This window comes from Emydura macquarii, unplaced genomic scaffold (genome assembly GCF_026122565.2).
Source record: "Emydura macquarii macquarii isolate MOO-44397 ecotype Brisbane River unplaced genomic scaffold, CSIRO-AGI_Emac_v2 contig_1343, whole genome shotgun sequence".
In the NCBI taxonomy this organism is placed as follows: Eukaryota; Metazoa; Chordata; order Testudines; family Chelidae; genus Emydura; species Emydura macquarii.
Genome location: NW_027131480.1, coordinates 195,773 through 213,443, shown reverse-complemented (window position 1 = coordinate 213,443; position 17,671 = coordinate 195,773). Strand labels below are relative to the sequence as shown.

Sequence of the window (17,671 nt, the reverse complement as noted above, 5' to 3'; positions counted from 1 at the left end):
ATGCCACCTGTGGATTCCCATATGCAAGGAAAATCCCATGATGGCTGTTTAAGCCAACTTTCCATCCGCATCGCTCTGCCTAAAGAGCATATGAGTATAGAGAGTGGTTCTGGCCCATAATGTCAATGATTATAAGGTTCATAGGGGAGTAAGAAAAATATAATCATTGCAGAGTTACTGAGACACCAGAGCACATTTGCAAAACAAACACAACCAGATATTCACCTGAGACTCAGAGTGACCAGTTAATATCAGATCAATGCTCCATAAAATCCCAAATGTGATTTTATACAAGCGAAGGCTCAGAGGAAAAGCTGTAAAATTAATCGCTCTGTTAATCATCTTCAATAACTGTTATCAGTTTTAAAAACTTTTGGTGGCTATTTACTGAGAACATTAGATTAAATATTCAATACTGCCTGTCTGGATGTTTTAAAGCATCACTAGGGTGAAAAAACTCATTCCACTCTGAGGAACCAGACATTTTTCTAGTGCATACATTGTCTTTTTAGAGCTTGCCAACTGACTAATAAACCCTGAAGATTTTATAGAATAAATCATACTAGTATGATACGCACTAACCATACTTTATATATAAATAGCAGTGCAAAATAAACATTTATCAAATAACTTTTTCAGTGAGTTTGGCAATACTTTTTCAATAAATGACCTTTGAATATTTCTATTATTACCCCTTTCTGCAGCTCTCTTACCTGCTTCCTGAGGGACTCCACCAGCAGACATCTCTCACGCAAGTGGTTTCCCCTTTCATCGGCGAGGACATGCAGGCTGCATTTCCAGAAAGTCAAGACCAGGACCAGGGTGGAATCCTTCAGGGTTAGGATGCCTGTCTGGTGGGGACCCTGCAGATACAACCTGATTGCCTTTATGATGAGATGACTGACTCTGTGGACGTGGGGAAAGCGGTGGATGTGATATGCCTTGACTTTAGCAAAGTTTTTCATATGGTCTCTGACAGTATTCTTATCAGCAAGTTAAAGAAGTATGGGTGGGATGAATGGACTATAAGGTGGATAGAAAGCTGCCTAGATCATCAGACTCAATGGGTAGTGATCAATGGTTCGATGTCTAGTTGGCAGCCAGTAACGAGCGGAGTGCCCCAGGGGTTGGTGCTGGGGCTGGTTTTGTTCAGCATTTTAATTAATGATGTGGAGGATGGGGTAGATTGCACCCTCAGCAAGTCTGTAGATGACACTAAGCTGTGAGGAGTGGTAGCTGCACTGGAGAGCAGGGATAGGATACAGAGTGATCTTGACAAATTGGAGGATTGGGCCTAAAGAAATCTGATGAGGTTCAGCAAGGACAAGTACAGAGTCCTGCACTTAGGACGGAAGAATCCTATGCACTGCAACAGACTGGGGACCTACTGGCTAGGGAGCAGTTCTGCAGAAGAGGACCTGGGGTTAAAGTGGAAAAGATGCTGGATATGAATCAACAATGTGCCCTTATTGCCAAGAAGGCTAACGGCATATTGGGCTGCATTAGTAGGAGCATTGCCAGCAGGAGATCTGTCCCACATGGAGGTAAGAACCATCCCAACCTGGGCAACTAGGATGCTAGGGATGAAGAGCTGGGCCTCGGTGCATGAACTGACTAGGAGTTCTCCATCCCTGGCACCAAGACGCCTTTCTCATTGTGTCACCCTTGTCTTATTCCCAGGAATAGCCTACCCCAAGATGCCCTGTACTCCTGAGACTGTTTCCTGAAGGAGGCCCTAGCTGATCCTAGGGAAAGAGAACATCCCTCCCTGTGGTTAACACTAGAGAACATTTCCATTGCCTGCCCATCCAGCATCACAGTGGGTCCCTTAATTCATCTCAGGACTGGCCTCAAATGAGGAGCCTGGTGACCGCAATATGGCCCAGAAGCCCCCTTCCATCAGTCCTTAGTATGGGGGAAAGGGGTCTAAAGAGCATGCCCAGCTGAAGACAGATCCTGAGGGTCCTTACCCTGGTCTGGGGCCCCACATAGGAGTCTTGCCAGGCCCCCATGAGCTGCACCCAGGGCAGGAGGGAGGGTAGACAGGGTTTGCCAACAAGCACCCCTAGCCCTACAGGAGCTCTGGGGGCTCCCCATTGGGACCCAAGTCCCCATGCCGCCCCCATGGTTTTCTGCTCCAGGCTCTCTTGGGAACAGAGTGCACTAAGGCTCTCTATGAAGGTCCCCTCTTGCTTGTCCACCCTTCCCAGTGATTGCAGAGAGACACATTTCATGTTCAGGGACTGGGGGCTGAAGCTGAAATGCTAATGGAGGCAGAGGACACCAGCTGGCAGGCCAGAAAGGAGACCTACTGGCTGAATGAGCTGCTATTCTCTCTAGTGATCTAGCTTCCATCACTGTTTCCCTAGTTGACACCTAAGTGATTGAGAGGGAATCCCCTGGGTCAGAACACCTCATAAAATGCCTGACACATCCTTGTTGGATTCCTGCTAGAACTCACCTAGAGCCTCTTCTCTGGCGCCTGAGAAGATCCACAGCAGAGAGCTCGCTCTATATCTGCTCTGGAGATCTGTGCAGTGAGAACTTCTTCTCGCCAGAAGCAATCCCAACCCTTCATGGAGGCTGCACTCCTTGGTGAAGCTGTGGGATCAGGCAGGATATGGAAGATCCTCTCCTGCCTCTGCTGGTGAATGACGTTTCTAAAACTGTCCGTTTGGCTGGTGAATTCTAGATACAGTGGTGGGGTTAGCTGGTGCCAAAGTGAATTGCACCTCCTGCAGACATCCAGACCGCCCCTTGCTGTCTGTTTGTCCCAGTGCTGTCATAGAGTTGTCACACGGCTGCCTCCCCTTTCTACTTGTGACTCTTAGCAAGTAATGAAAGGACACATTTTCCAGCCCACTGAATTTTTCTCCTTGGTTCAATTTTCACTTATTAGTCTCAATTTCAGATTCACTAAACACAATCTCATTTTTTTCTCCAAATGATCTTTGGTCTCCCTGGCCAGAAGTCGATACCTTAGGAAGTATCCAGTGATGAGAAAGGACACGCACTGAAAATAGCTGTGACCGTACGATGGGGGTGTCAGGGCGCGCAAGACTTTGTAACGCGAGGTCAGCTTAATATGGCAAGAGCTGGGCCCTAAAAGTGGCAGCAGGCTCATGAGCAAAAGTTAGGCCTCTCAAGAACCAGACTTGTAAGGAATAAGAGGAACCGTCTCCAGGTCTGGAAATATCCTTGAGATGAATATAGAAGCCAGCTGACCACAGGGTCAGCAAAAAATTAGCAGCGTTAGCAGTAAAATCAGCAACTCTAGTAATAAACAACTACCGTCACCTTATTGCGGATTGGCCCCTAGCTAACTGCCAATAAAATAACAGGAAACAAGTGTTAAGGCCCAATCCCCAAGGGGATTGAAATGTAGCCAATAAGCTTGTTGCTAGCATTGGGGAAGGGGGTATTTTAGGACCTCCAGGTGCGCCCTGCCCTGAGGCTCTCTGTGGATCCGTGGAGGTACTAACGGATGCCCCGGGTGCGTCGGCTTCCTGGTTGCAACTCGCTTATAGGGTGGAGAATGGGCCTCCCCACCCTCGTGCTGGTAAGCGCCTGATTCCCAACTGTTAACAGCTTGCAATAGCTTAAAATATGTAACTCTCGTAACTTAAGTGCTGCCTTGAATAAACTGCTGAGTGGGCACTTCCTCTCTGCCTGCCTCTTCACCACTAAAATCTAAAAATAAGAACCCTCCACCTCTGCGGACCAGCAGAGCATGAGTAATGCACAGAGTTCCAAGTCCAGGCCCCACTGTGAAGTCATTTGGGATCCTGGGCAGGGAAGTGGTGTCTTGCAGCCTTTCCTAATCAATCAATGCTACACCCCTGGGCCCACATTAGCTTGGTCCTCATCCCACAAATCAATGTCACGTCCATCCAACCCCAGATGGGTCTGCCCCTCAGCCCAGCAATCAATGCTACACCCCCAACCCCACACTGGCTTGCACCCTATCCTGACAGTCAATGCTATACTCCCAGCCCCACAGCAGCCTGTCCCCACCCCAGAAATCAATGCTACACCCTCCAGCACCATGTTGGCCTGTCCTCCATCTCAGCAATCAATGATACAACCGCAGCCTCACATCAACTTTGGACCCCAGTCCCACATCATTCCCCACATCATCTCATGTAGGCTTATCCTGCAACCTCAGGGGGTCTGCCATGTGCGGCAGGGAGGAGGAGCAGGCTGACCCATTGTTCACAGTAGTTGGGAGCAAGGTCACCCTAAGCTGCTCTTTCTGCTCCATACTGCCCTCTTCCCTTTGATGAGGATGGTGTCAACTGCTCCCTCCCCAACCTATACCCCAAAACGCCTCTGGTTCCTGATGGGTGGGGGGATAGCTCTGTCTGACACCTGCATCAACCCTGATGCGCTGCTGTTCCCCAGGAGGTGAGCAAAGGGGGAGGGCAGCCAGTCAGAAGGATTTCCCTAAGCAGGGTTTGAAATGCATGAGAGCTGGAACCTTGAATCATCCCCAGACTGGCTCCAGCTGGAGCTGAAATTGTGTCACTGGTCATGAAATCCCAAGCGCCTGCAGTGGTGGAGCAGCAGCCCACGCTGCAGATCCCAGGATGGCGTGACTGAGGGCGGCAGTACCTTCAGGAGGGGCAGGAGACATCTCCCTCCAGGACTGGAGTGATGCCTGTGCAATAGCACTGTCCCCCTTGCACCCACTCCAAGGGAGATGGGGCCCAAGCCAGGAGAGGAGAGAGAGACAGGCCAGTGGCTAAACGTGCTGCATGACAAAAGCTACCAACGATTATGAGATGTGGCTGCCTTTCCCTTTCTGACATGGTGCGGTGGACAGGAAAAGGCTATTGCAGTAAAATGCCGCTGAACAGACTAGGTGGAGGCCGAGCAGAGGCTCTTGCGGATGTGACCATTCCAGGTGGTCCCCAGAGGCCAGATAGAGTCTGGATGCAGTGATCTCTGTACTACATGTCTCTGGTTTTCCCCATCAGTTTCTACAATATATGAATGGTCATTTAAAAAAATAAAAGCTTCCTGTCCCTGTGGCAGTGAAGGAAACCTTCCAGATTGTGACACCTTGCAGTGCTGTGTCCCTGGGTCTGCACAAACAGCTTGAAAGAAGCATTCTGAAGTGGGATTTCTGCCCGAATAAGGCATTCAATCTGAATCTGATGACTCTAGAAATGTCCCCATAGTTAATAATGGCACCTCTGATCATTGCAGGAGAAACACCCAGCCTATTGGGGTTATAGGGAAGTCCTAATTGGTACCAAATTATAAAGAGGAAGCAAAGCAGAGACCAGGTGTACAACTCCAGTATTGAGAAGATTTATTGAAGAGAACTAATACATGTTCAGGATAGGGACCCGGAGAGAACTTTATGGAAGGAACAGAAGCATCAGGCCTGAGTTCAGGTAAAAATGACACACGTTGTCATGGACTCCCAGTGATTAGAAGGGTGAAGTGGAATGAAATGGCCCTTTCTGGGGCTAAACATAGATAAAAATGGGAAACATGATCTCTTGTTCATTGTTCACTACGGGCCTGGAGGAGAAAGCAAAGCAGAAATGTCAGTGAGAACACGGCAAAGACAGAATTCCTAGATTCTAGGAGAGGATGGATTCCATCCCTTGACCTCTGGGTTAGGGGCCCAGCCCATGTCTGCCGCACAATTATCCAACATACAGAAGCATGAGGCTGGACCAGAGAACTCAGGTGTTGGATACATCTGCTGCCCCAACAGCCCAACCCTGCAGGTAGTACCCAACATGGAGTAAGATTGCTACCTTTCCAGAATTGAATCTGGGCCACACATGAGAGGTGAGATGTCCCCCACTGAAGCACCAATGCTCCAGCTCCAAGAATGGTTCATACTGACCCCAGCTTTCTCTCCAGAAAGCGTTTCACTGATTCACTGGCTAGGAATGGGATTTCCATGAGTCCCAGCTCCCTGTGAAATGGCCAGGTGGGTACCTGGAAGAGGCAGACTTTGAATGGCTGGTCTCAGGGGAACAGCTAATTAGAAAAGCACTGCACTTTGGAAGATGCTAATCGCTTTTATAATTCTCTCCAGGCATTTTCCTTCTATCTGATTTTATGCATTTGGGTTTCAGTGCTGCACGGACAGAGTTCTTCCTGGGAATTGCTGAGTGCCCACAACTCCCATCGATTTTGGGAACAGAGAGCACTTGGCACCTGGCAGGATTGAGCCCTTAAATGAAAATGACCTTGTCTCCCTTCTCGTTGATCAGGCTGGTGGAGACTAGATAATCTTAACCTACAGGAACATCTACTGACCTGTTTATCCCACCTCTGTGCATCTACTCAGGGCAGCTCCCCACTTCACCTTACCTCACCTTTCTTCTTGCTTTCCACTCACCACCTTCACCACTCCCTCCTTGTACCCGCTCCGTGTCTCCAGCTCTGTCTCACTTACCTTTCCTAGGCGATTCGATGCTTTCGGGGGCAGCCTAATTGCAGGGTGAGTTGTATTGCGCAATAGCATTCTCATCTGGAAGAGGAAGAGATGGGAGCATTCCCATTGTCGTAAGTCGTCACTCCAGCTCTGAGGCCCATCACACACACACCCTGCCCTCCCCTGGCTATGGCTGACCCATAGAAGCACGGAATGGATCTCTTTGAAATCTTCCCAGTTCTCCATCACTTATTCCATAACAGGCTCATAATGCACATTCAGCACCCACGGCCTGAGCCAAAGCTCACTAAAGTAAATGGGTGTCTCTCCATTGAGTTCAGTAGAGTTTGGATCAAAACCCTATTGAGTTCCGAGACCCCATTAGTCCTGCCCGGGTGATGTCACTGCATTTTCTAAAGCTTATGGAGGGCCACTTCCTCCCACTTGGTGTGTGGTCTAAACAAAGGTCTCCTACCTGTTTCATAGTAATCATAGATCAGCACGGACGCTGGCTTGAGGTTGGACACAGGAAGGTCTTGCTCAACTGAGAAAGAGAAACTGATATTCTTCGGTGAGACCTGGGAATGGAAGGACAGAAATGGGCATAGAATATGGACTCCTCTGTAGTGGGATAAGCACAGGGACTGCTGAGCTGTGGCGGGTTCCCAACACACATCTCCTGTGTGCGTGATTACACGGCGCCCTTCAGCCCTGGCATCTGTTATTTACCTGCCTATATTAGTCATTTAAGAAACCATCTCAGAGAGTTTTTAAAATGTTCTTGGTTGTAATTTTCCTCTGCTGCCTGTAGGGTCAGATGCCTCAGTTACCACGAATCCCACTATACAGGGCACAGAGAAAGCAAAACCAAAACCATCTAAAAATGACCTGAAATTGCCTTTCTAATTCCCAAACAGTCTTGACATTGAAGTCTCACGTCTCGCAGTCCCTTCAAGCCCAGAAATGAGGCTGTGCATCCCGTGGAGAAGCTGGGAATCTCTCCCTTCCAATGGTGTAAATGCTTTCATTTCTAGTCCTACAGGGCCACAAGGTAATAAACTTTACAGATGAGACTTTTTTATGACTAGGAAAAGCTGCTTCTGGAGCTGGACTGTGTCCTGCTAGCCCCAGTCTTCAGGTAGGTGCAATTTGATTGAAGGGAATTCTCTATGTGGGAGGTGTGAGAAGGAGAAGGAATATCAACGTTTCCAGACCAGATCAAAACTAGTGCTCCATCTAGTGCCGTATCCTGTCTGTGCCAGTGGCCAGCACCAGCTGCTTCAGAGGAAATCCCCTATCGTAACAATATTCCCACTAGGAAAATTGCTCCCTGGCCCCCAGCAGCCAGTGGCTGAAAGGAGAAAATGTTTTTTGTGTAAGTGATTTATTCTGAATAAAAGCACAGGAAGCTGCTGAAGGGTTTGCAATGTTAGAATAGTCTCAGGGGTAGATCGATTAATGGGCAACGGTGCATGATCAATGCAGTTTATCACACACATGGCCACTCCAGATAGGTGTCTATTCTCATGCAAAATTAAAACCTGCTAACCCCAAACCAAAGAACTGATTTTTCAGAACTCACACTCTCCAGATAGAAGAGGATATGGTTTTGCTTGGTTTCTATCTGCATCACTTTCTGATCCTCACGAAGCTTTAGAAGAGGAAATGGGGGAAAGATTCAAATATTAATAATCATTGAAAACAAGACACCCTAGAATCTGCAGAAAATGACTGAGCCAAAGTGTTATCTGATGGCTAGTGTGGGTTATGCAAAATAATCACTTGATAGAGACCCAAGCATGTAGTAGTTTGGTCTGGAAATGTACATACCTAGACAGTTATACGGGAGACCTTAACAGTTTGGCATTCCAGTTGGTTAATTAATCCAGTGATCCTCAACCTTTTCCATATTAGCACACCTCCCTCCTCTGCATCTCACTCACATCTAGCCTGCCTCTATCTGGGACCCCACTCCAATATAGCAATATGGGAAATAGGGTAGTCGTGACACCCTGACCCCTGTTCAGGACCCATGAAGGGTGTGACCCATAATCTAGTCGAGTTATACAGACACATTACAAGTCCTAGGGGAGTGGATTTTCAGTGCCAACCAGGCCCCTCTTTTTATCCAGCTGCCGATGTAATGTTCTGTAACCCCCTCTGCCCCTGGGGTGGATTAGTAACGTCACTGCCATCCCTTACCTTCTGCAGGGATGAACTGCTAGATACAAAGCCAGAGAGCAGCTTGACATCAACAATGGCCATGTTGGAGATATTGCGCTTCCCGGTGTAACTGAAATGAGAGCGACTGGGTCACTCTGGACCATGGATATGGAGGAAAGAGTAAAACAGAATGACACTTTCAGCTCCAGAGCGCACACAGCCTGCCAATTGCATGGAACCACCGACCACTGCATGAACATGGAAGAGGTGTGAACCTGACCATAGATAGATATCCAAGAAGGGGATCAGTATCCCCAGGGAGGAACAGTTGTCTGAACAACACTGGGGTTGGGAATAAGTGTCTAGCAGACCAAGACAATTAATACCCTGAGACATTTTACACAGACCATGGAATAAACCTTTAATATTTGTAATTTGTTCTTTCAAAAGCCATCCCTTCTTAACCAGTCAGTTCATGTCATCCAGGCAATGGAAGGGCGGTTACCTAATTGAGAGGGCAATGTCAAACTTCACCCGGAAGCTGTCTGCGCAGGAAGTATTTGCTGTCTGCACGGAGAGAGAGAACCCGGAGGCCTTTTTGGGAAGAAGGATGTTGTATCTCAGAGTCGTCTGAAACAGATGAAAAATGGTCGTGCAAATTAGAAATCAGCCTGAGCTACTGACCCCTCCCCCTCATTGTGGTGCCTATGGACCGGACTGGCTTTTTTTGCTCCATGGACTGGACTGGCTGAACACACCAACTACTCAAGGGAGAACTCTTCCCAACAGCAAAAACACTTATTGATGAGAGAACTACTTCAGCAAGCCACTGAACTGCACAGCTCTCCATCAGCAGCATAAAAAACCTTCCCTTCCCCACAACTGACATTCCATCTAGCTGAACAATATAAGGACTACGTGTGTCATCAAGTGGCCAGCCAGAAGAAGTGTGGGGGAAAAACCACATTAATCTCCATTAGCTTTTGTATCTGTCTAGAGATTTATAGGGTCCTCATCACCGAAGTATCTGCATCTCATAAGGTCTGTGAAGTAGGAGAATATGATCACTGTCATGGACTGGGAGATGTCTGGATCAGATTATCAATTCGATTTTACACTAGTCTGGACTTGTGCAAGGGTAGCCTGTTCTGCTTCCCAGACAGCTGCCCTAGCACCTTGCTGAAGGACAATCACTGAGAGAGTCACCTGGGGCTACTGATTCTGAATGACTCAGCTACTGACCCAACCCCATTAAAGAATGATTTCTCTACACTGGGCCGACAAAGGTGGAGGGCAAGCATGATTGGGGGATCTGGAGCATCTCAGTTTGAGCACATGGCTCTGGATCAGCAACCTGTAAGACACACTTGAAAGAGAGGGAAAGAGGGACTCTGCTCAGCCGGAGCAGGGAGAGCAGACTAGGGGAGGGTTCTGTTATTTTCAAAGATCTGTAACTCTTGAATGCTTTCAGAGAAAAGCCGCGATGGTTAAGGAACACCTTTGCGAAGCTGGTGTTCCTTACTTTCCTGCCACCTTGTCTCTGAAGGGGTTAAACTAGAAGCCCAGAGATGCACAGCCTACGTGGGACCCTAAGGGAATATGTGCAGGCAGCTGGGGCTTGGGAGGTTTCAGACATTGGTTTCAAGGTCTAGGGCAGCTGGATGGCAGCATCTCACGTCCCAACAGATCAGAGATTCTGAATGTGCTGTGGAGCCCCAGTGCAAGAACCAGCGACTGGACTCAACCCAGATCCAAGTGGCTTGGAAGCTCATGGGATCCAGTGACTGGGTCCACTCTCCACAGACTGGTGACTGCACACTAGGGTTCTGCACCATGTCGTAACAATACTTATTTTACAGATGGGAACTGAGGCACAGAGAGATTAAGGGACTTGCCCAAGGAAACACAGGCAGCTTTGCCATAGCCAGGAATTCAACCCAGATCCCAAGTCCAGTGCATTTATCACATCATCATCTCTCTGATGGTGTCATCTGGAGATGGAAAAGTAGAGTTCAAAGTTTGCTCACCTTTAGTTTGACGTTTGTGAAGGAGGATCCTTTCACAATGACAACCACACTAGAAGGGTTAAAGTTCAAGGTGCAGCCACTCATCAGGAACAAGAGGGGCAGAGCTATTCCAAAACACTTCTGTTGTTGATCCCTTGGCTGCTGCTATTTTAATGAATGAAATGTTTCTAAAGAGAGGTGCATGGAGTTTTGACCTCTGAGTCAGCCATTATAAACTATAGCAGTTCTTTGGGGTTTTTTGGCCTCAGGACACTTGCTTCCAGTTCTGGCTGCATCATATGGCAATTTTCTCACCCATTTAATGTTGTGCTGCTTCACTAGAGCTTTTCCTGTACACTAGCTTTGTTGTAGTGATTTACTCAAGATCAGAGTCAGTGGCAGAGTCAGAAAGAGGACCCTGTTCTTCTGCCTCCCATTCCTGTGTTTTACTCAAAAGACCATAGCTATATTAAGGACCAAATTCAGATGTATTTTCTGCCAGGGAGATGGCCTCCTCTGGGAGGATGCAAATCAAAAAGCTCAGAACGAATCAGGAGAGAGAGATAAAGACAAGATGCTGTCAGTCAAAGGGAACCGGCTCTGGGACAAACTGCCAGAAGAGATCAAGTGAATCCAGAGCCTAACCATCTTTAGGAAATCCTGCAAAAAACTTTCCTCCTTCAAAACAAAACAAAAAAACCTTCAACCACAGCAATAGTGACATTCACAACACTGATGGCATCTACCAAACATCTACCAAATAAATCCTTACAAAAAAAATCCCTGAAAACATGTAACAAATCAACTGATCAAACTACTCAAACTAAAATCCCAGGCACATTGTTAGCCCCAAAAGAATATTGCTATGAATTCACATGGAAGCAGTTGGATACTACAAAGATGGGCAGCAGCATAAAACCCTATGACAGACAGGCAGATTAACCATACTCCTTCAAATGGAACTCAGGTTTTACAAATAAAGGAGAAGGATGTGTGTGTCTTCCATACGTCCAGTTACCAGTCATCACTCATGAAAAACTAATCGTGTGTGGTACAGGAAAAAACACCAAATGCCAAATCTTTCTTTCTGAAACTCCACTGGATTTAAAGAAGTTGATAAATTTGTCCAAGGAGTCTAAAGAAAAGAGATAATAGAAGAGGAAGGAGAGAGAGACAGACACACAGAAGCTGGACAGATGAGGGGGACACAAAAGAAGAAAGGTTGTATTATGTGCTGAAGAAGCCACACACAGAAGGAGAGGGTGAGTACTTACCTGCACAAACACACATCCAGTGCCATTCACTTCTAGGCTATAATTCCCTGGGACATCAGGCAGGGAACTCTGCTGCAGCAGTAGCCTATTATGGCTATTCACCTCAAAGGTCTTCTCAAAAGGCTTGCTAGAACTGATTTTCACTGTGTTTTGACCGTTCTCAGAGTAGGTTGCTGCACCATAATCGGCCAGTGCTTGAAGAGCAATAACTGTGTCCTGAAAAAAGTGTGGAATAATTGTCAATTAGAGACACGCTTTGTTGGGATACTGCATGGTGGTTATTAAATACCTGGTTCCAATACAGACAGTCATTTAATCCTGATTAGAGAAGGTCTGCAATAGGATACAGCACAAAGGATTGAATACACTTAAACTCCTACACTTCAGATTTTGTGTGTGTGTGTGTGTGTGTGTGTGTGTGTGTGTGTGTGTGTGTGTGTGTGTGTGTGTGTGTGTGTGTGTGTGTGTGTGTGTGTGTGTGTGTGTGGGTGTGTGTGTGAGAGAGAGAGAGAGAGAGAGAGAGAGAGAGAGATTAGGGTTGGAAGGGGCCTTAGGAGGTGATCTAGTCCAACTCCCTGCTGAAACCATGACCAGCCCCAACTAAATCATCCCATCCAAGGCTTTATCAAGCCGCACCTTAAAAATCTCTGAGAATGGAGATTCCACCACCTCTGTAGGCAACCCATTCTAGTGTTTCACCATCCTCCTAGTGAAAAAGATTTTCCTAATATCCAACCTACACCTCACCCACTGCAACGTGAGAGCATTGCTTCTAGTTTTGTCATCTACTGATCACTGAATCCAACCCACTCCTGCACTTTGGGGGCCTGTGTTTCTGATGATATCTGCTATTTGGGGCTGAAGGTGTTAGAAAGAAAGACTCACAAAATTTCAGTTTTGATGTTCTCTAGCCCAAACCCATCCCAGTTCACCTTGGAAACCAAGTCCCAAAGAGCATTAGGGCACATCTCCAGAATGCTTCAGTGCACCAGTTGTGTCTGATGGTAAATCATACACTCTCCTCATGCTACTGATGGGCTAGAAGCAAATCAACAGGCCATGAACCAGGGATTAATGGAATTCTGTGAACTTCTAGCCAGGTGAAGATCTAACTGTTCCTGTTGCTATTCAAATGCTGGCATGTGAGTTTCACCGTTGCACATTTACATTTACATTTAATTGTCTTTTGTGTCTTACACAGCAGAATTCAACCATGATATTCTGCTCCCCCCACAGGTGACATTTACATTTACACACACATGTGCACATACACCATTCTGCAAAGACCTGGAGTACATTGACACTATGCATGTGAAGGTTGAGGCTAAGGCAACAGGTCATCAAACCCTTAACCATCTGGCAGGGTGTGGGGCAGCCTGCAATCCCTCCATGGCTGCTACTCCAGATTTTGGAAAAGGGCCTCGACCCTGTGTGGGAAAGAGTTGCTAATAGATCTCTTTAATCATAGACCCACTGGCTCTCCCCAAACTCTCACGCAGCTGGCCTATTCAGTGAGCAGATGCCTGCGATTTCCTGGGCACGATTAGAGGGCAGAAGGAAGTTGCTGTACCTGGGTGGAAGAGAAGCCCCCATAGGGGTTCTGCTGTCTGAAGACCCACTGCACAATCTGTGAGGCAAATGTCAGGTCCTTTGGAGCCCGTTTGGGTTTGTGGAGCACAGCCAACAGCACGTAGCTGGTCATCTCGACCTCAGCAGATGGGGCACGGGAATGGAAGGTGGGGAACGTTTCTGTGGGGGGCTTCACCTCCCGCTCCCAGTGCACTGAGCCACCTGAGAACAGAAAGGAGATTGTGAAGAACCAGAACAATAGTTCATACCCAGGTAGCCTCCTTAGCACAGGTATAAACAACAGTGCAGATGGAGAAGAACTGCTCTGGTGAGTCGAGTACAGACACACCTGAACGCTGTAGGTACCTACCTGAGTACCCACCCTTCACAGCTCTCTACTCCCCCAAGTCATGCCTTCCCAGCTAGAGTGCTATGTTTAGCAGTACAGTATTCCACTGCCTCCCCACTGCAGGGAAAGAAGCCGGCAGCTCCACACTGCTGGAACCCTTCTCCAGCTGCAGGAAGAGACTCCAGCAGTAGGGAAAGGTTCTGGCAGGAGGGAGGCAGTAAAGAAAGACTCAGCCAGCTGCCTATTGCTGGAGCCTTAGGGAAAGGCTCTGGCTACAGGAAGCTACTGACGCCTTTCCCTGCTGTCGCCCCATCGCCAGAGCCTTTCACTCACATGTGTAGCTACATGCTGCACTGTGGATGCAGCCTGCTTCTCACTGTGGAATGTAGCTACACATACACGGCACGCCATCAACAGTGGTGTATAGAGTAGACAAAGCATTTCTCTCTCCATAAGGATGGGAGGGCCATGGAGAACAAACCCGGCATTCTGCACTCCAGCAGGAGACGTACATGTTTAGTTCTCAGCCTTATGGGCAGATTCTGCTTATTTACTCTGGTGTAAATCCAGAGTAACTCCACTGAATTATAAGAACATAAGAAAGGCCATACTAGGTCAGATCAAGAGTCCATCTAACCTAGTATCCTGTCTTCTGACAGTGTCCAATGCCAGGTGCTTCAGAGGGATTGAACAGAACAGGGCAATTATCAAGTGATCCATGACATTAGCCAGTCCCAGCTTCTGGAAGTAAGAGATTTAGGGATACCCAGAGCATGGGGTTGCATCCCTGGCTGTCTTGGTGGACAGTCATTGATGGACCTGTCATTCAGGAACTTATCTAAGATCATCATTCTTTGTAGAGTTACACTTCTGGCCTTCCCAACATCCCCTGGCAATGAATTCCATTTGGTGACCCCTGCTTCTTGTGTTATGAGGAGGAGTGAATAATACTTCTCTATTCATGTTCTCCGCTCCAGTCATGATTTCATAGAACTCTATCCTAATCCTAACTCCCCCCAGCTCAGTGGTCTCTTTTCCAAACTGAACGGTACCAGCCATTAATCTCTCCTCATATGGAAGCTGTTCCATACCCCTAGTCATTTTGGTTGCCCTTCTCTGTACCTTTGCTAGTTCCAATAAATCTAGTTACTCCTAATTTACAGATATGAAGGAGGGCAAAAATCGGTTTCCTACTTCCTGGCTCTCTTCAGGATTGGAAGCACTGATGCCCCAGGTGCTTAATCCTGCAAGCTCCACTCTTGATCACAGCATCTTGCTTCCCTGAGGTAAGCAGGAGCAGGGAGTCAAAGGAGGCTGGATTTAAAATTCAGAGAGATTGCTTGGTGCAATCAGACCTCAACTATCCAATGTAGTAAGAAGTGAGAGCTTAAGTCCTGCAACTTAGCAGGACAGGTGAAGTGAAAAAAGCCAAGTTAACAGAAGTCAGGCTGTGAACTTACGACCTGACAAACTGGCACAGAGAAAACACTGATACTGCAAACATACATATTTCCAAAATATTGCTAACATCAAAACATTACTAAAAATACATAGCAGGTGCAGAAGGTACCAAGACATCCTAACACCACAGAGATAACAAGGGCAACCTGACCCCTGGAAATGACACTTGGATGGATAGAAATGTCTCATAAAATGACAAAGTTGTTTTGCCCAAATCATCCAATTTACGGTAAAGGGTGGTGTAAGACTATGTCAAGAGGGTGGCAACTACCTACGTCAAAGGAGGCAGAATGAAATTGTCTGTAAGTGTATAAAAGAGAGTGTCAGAGGGAACAACATTGTCCAGCCTAGGGGATAACAGAAAGTCCTGCCGTTGGGCCGAGTCCATTGTAACAACACACTCATATGTGAAGTAGACCTGTAGCTACTCTGTAGGTCACTTCTCATTGTGCCTCAAGTGCAATAAAACCTGGCCTGGGTGCCTTCATTGCTCAGCTAATCCGTGGTCGTGTCGATTCATTCAATCGAGCTGTCTCGGCTATGACAGCACCTACATATGAACACATGCATGCAGCCTACACTGACAAACAACTAACAACATCCAAAACAAAGTTAATTGAAACTTTCCATTATCTGATGATTGGTTAGGTCCCCTGATGTTTGACTGAAGCTCTGGTCATGGAGAACAGTGGAATTTCTATGCCATATTAGCCCAGTGGTCCATCTCACAAGTATCCTGTCTCTGGCCATGGGCAATACCATCTGCTTCTGAAGAAGGTACGAGAAATTGCATACTGGGCAATTATGGAGTAACCTACTTGTGAAGAAGTTTCTCCCTAATCCCACTTGGGTATGGGCTGTTTTATGCCCTGAAACATGATGATTTAAATCCCTTTCAAATTTTGTGGGATTTTTAAATCCTATCTGGTGTAACTGTGGATAGTCTCATTGTCCATATACACATCTGAAAGAGCCCAGCAGAAGGCAACAAAAATGATTAGGGGTCTGGAGCACATGACTTAGGAGGAGAGGCTTGTTTAGTCTGCAGAAGAGGAGAATGAGGGGGGATTTGATAGCAGCCTTCAAGTACCTGAAAGGGGGTTCCAGGGAGGCTGTAACTAGGCTGTTCTCAATGGTGGTAGATGACAGAACAAGGAGCAATGGTCTCAAGATGCAGCGGGGGAGGTCTAGGCTGTATATTAGGAAAAAAAATTTCACTAGGACGGTGGGTGAAGCACTGGAATGGGTTACCTGGGGATGTGGTGGAATCTCCATCCTTGGAGGTTTTTAAGGTACGGCTTGACAAAGCCCTGGCTGGGATGATTTATTTGGGGTTGGTTCTGCTTTGAACAGGGGGTTGGACTAGATGACCTCCTGAGGTCTCTTCCAAGCCTAATCTTCTATGATCTGATTCTTTATGAATCCTGATAAGTTCTAGGCCTCAATGAGATCTAATAGAAATGCGTTCCATGTGCTAATTGTGTGTTATATTAATAAGTATTTCCTTGTATCAGTTTTAAATTTGCTGCCTTTCAATTTCATTGAATGTTCCCTTACACTGTTATTATAAAAAGGCGGAACAGGAGCACACAATTTACCTTCTCCATACTACTCTTTCATGTTTCCTCTTTTTGTCTCTGCTTTAAATATTCCTGGGGTGTTTTCAAATCTATCTTCCATTGGAAATCATCCAGTTCCTCTAGTCAGTTTTATCTTCTATTTCTGAACCCCCTGTATTTCTGCTACATCCTTGTTGTGACAGGATGACCAGAACTGAAGACAATATTCCAGCATTCTACTCTGCAGGAGCAGTGACTCATTCAACTGGTCTTGGAGATGTTGGGATTAGACTGAAGTGATATTTGTGTGCTACAAGCTGTCACCCTATCTACAGGATAGTCACATAAAAAGATAGGCTAGAACTAAAACAAAAGAGACGGACTGGTCCCAGTTCTCTCCTTCCTGCTACTCTTGATTTTCATCAGTGAAAGGGAGGTCAGAATCAGACCTAATATGTTCTCATCATTAATAACCAAAAAAGTTTGGTGCCAAAGTATTACATAATATTGGACATCTGCATGCACTCATTAGTATAGAAGAAGGGGAGTTTTGGGATGCCTGGTTGTGATTGGCAGGTGGACTTGACAGTTCAGAGTGTTAGAATATACGTATTTAGGCCTGTGTATCTGCCTGAGGTGGGATTCTGGGCCTCTGTACTTGCCTGAAAGTCAAAAATCTCTGAGTTACACATGTTAGCAAAGAACTGAGACATAGTGTGTTCCTTTTGCCTACCCACAATTAGAAGCGTTTTCTTTATTACTGTGGAAAAGATAAGGAATGCAATTAAAATGTTTCAAGGAGCAGCAAAGGTACAATATATGAATGCACAAATGAGGGAATGCTCTGACTCCTCTTAAAGACTGAACGCCAAGGCAAGGCCAAGCAAGTA

General features: G+C 46.7%; 1 protein-coding gene across 1 annotated transcript in view; it reads right to left on the bottom strand.

Annotated features, from left to right (window-relative positions):
• Positions 1-5,521: 5,521 nt before the first annotated feature.
• The window catches only part of LOC137154943 (ovostatin-like), a 48,994-nt gene continuing 36,844 nt past the window's right edge, over positions 5,522-17,671 (bottom strand). The window contains 8 exon segments of the mRNA XM_067550787.1: positions 5,522-5,529; positions 6,422-6,496; positions 6,876-6,978; positions 7,983-8,051; positions 8,603-8,693; positions 9,069-9,193; positions 11,844-12,059; positions 13,414-13,634. Of these exon segments, the coding sequence (XP_067406888.1) occupies positions 5,522-5,529; positions 6,422-6,496; positions 6,876-6,978; positions 7,983-8,051; positions 8,603-8,693; positions 9,069-9,193; positions 11,844-12,059; positions 13,414-13,634 (908 nt within the window).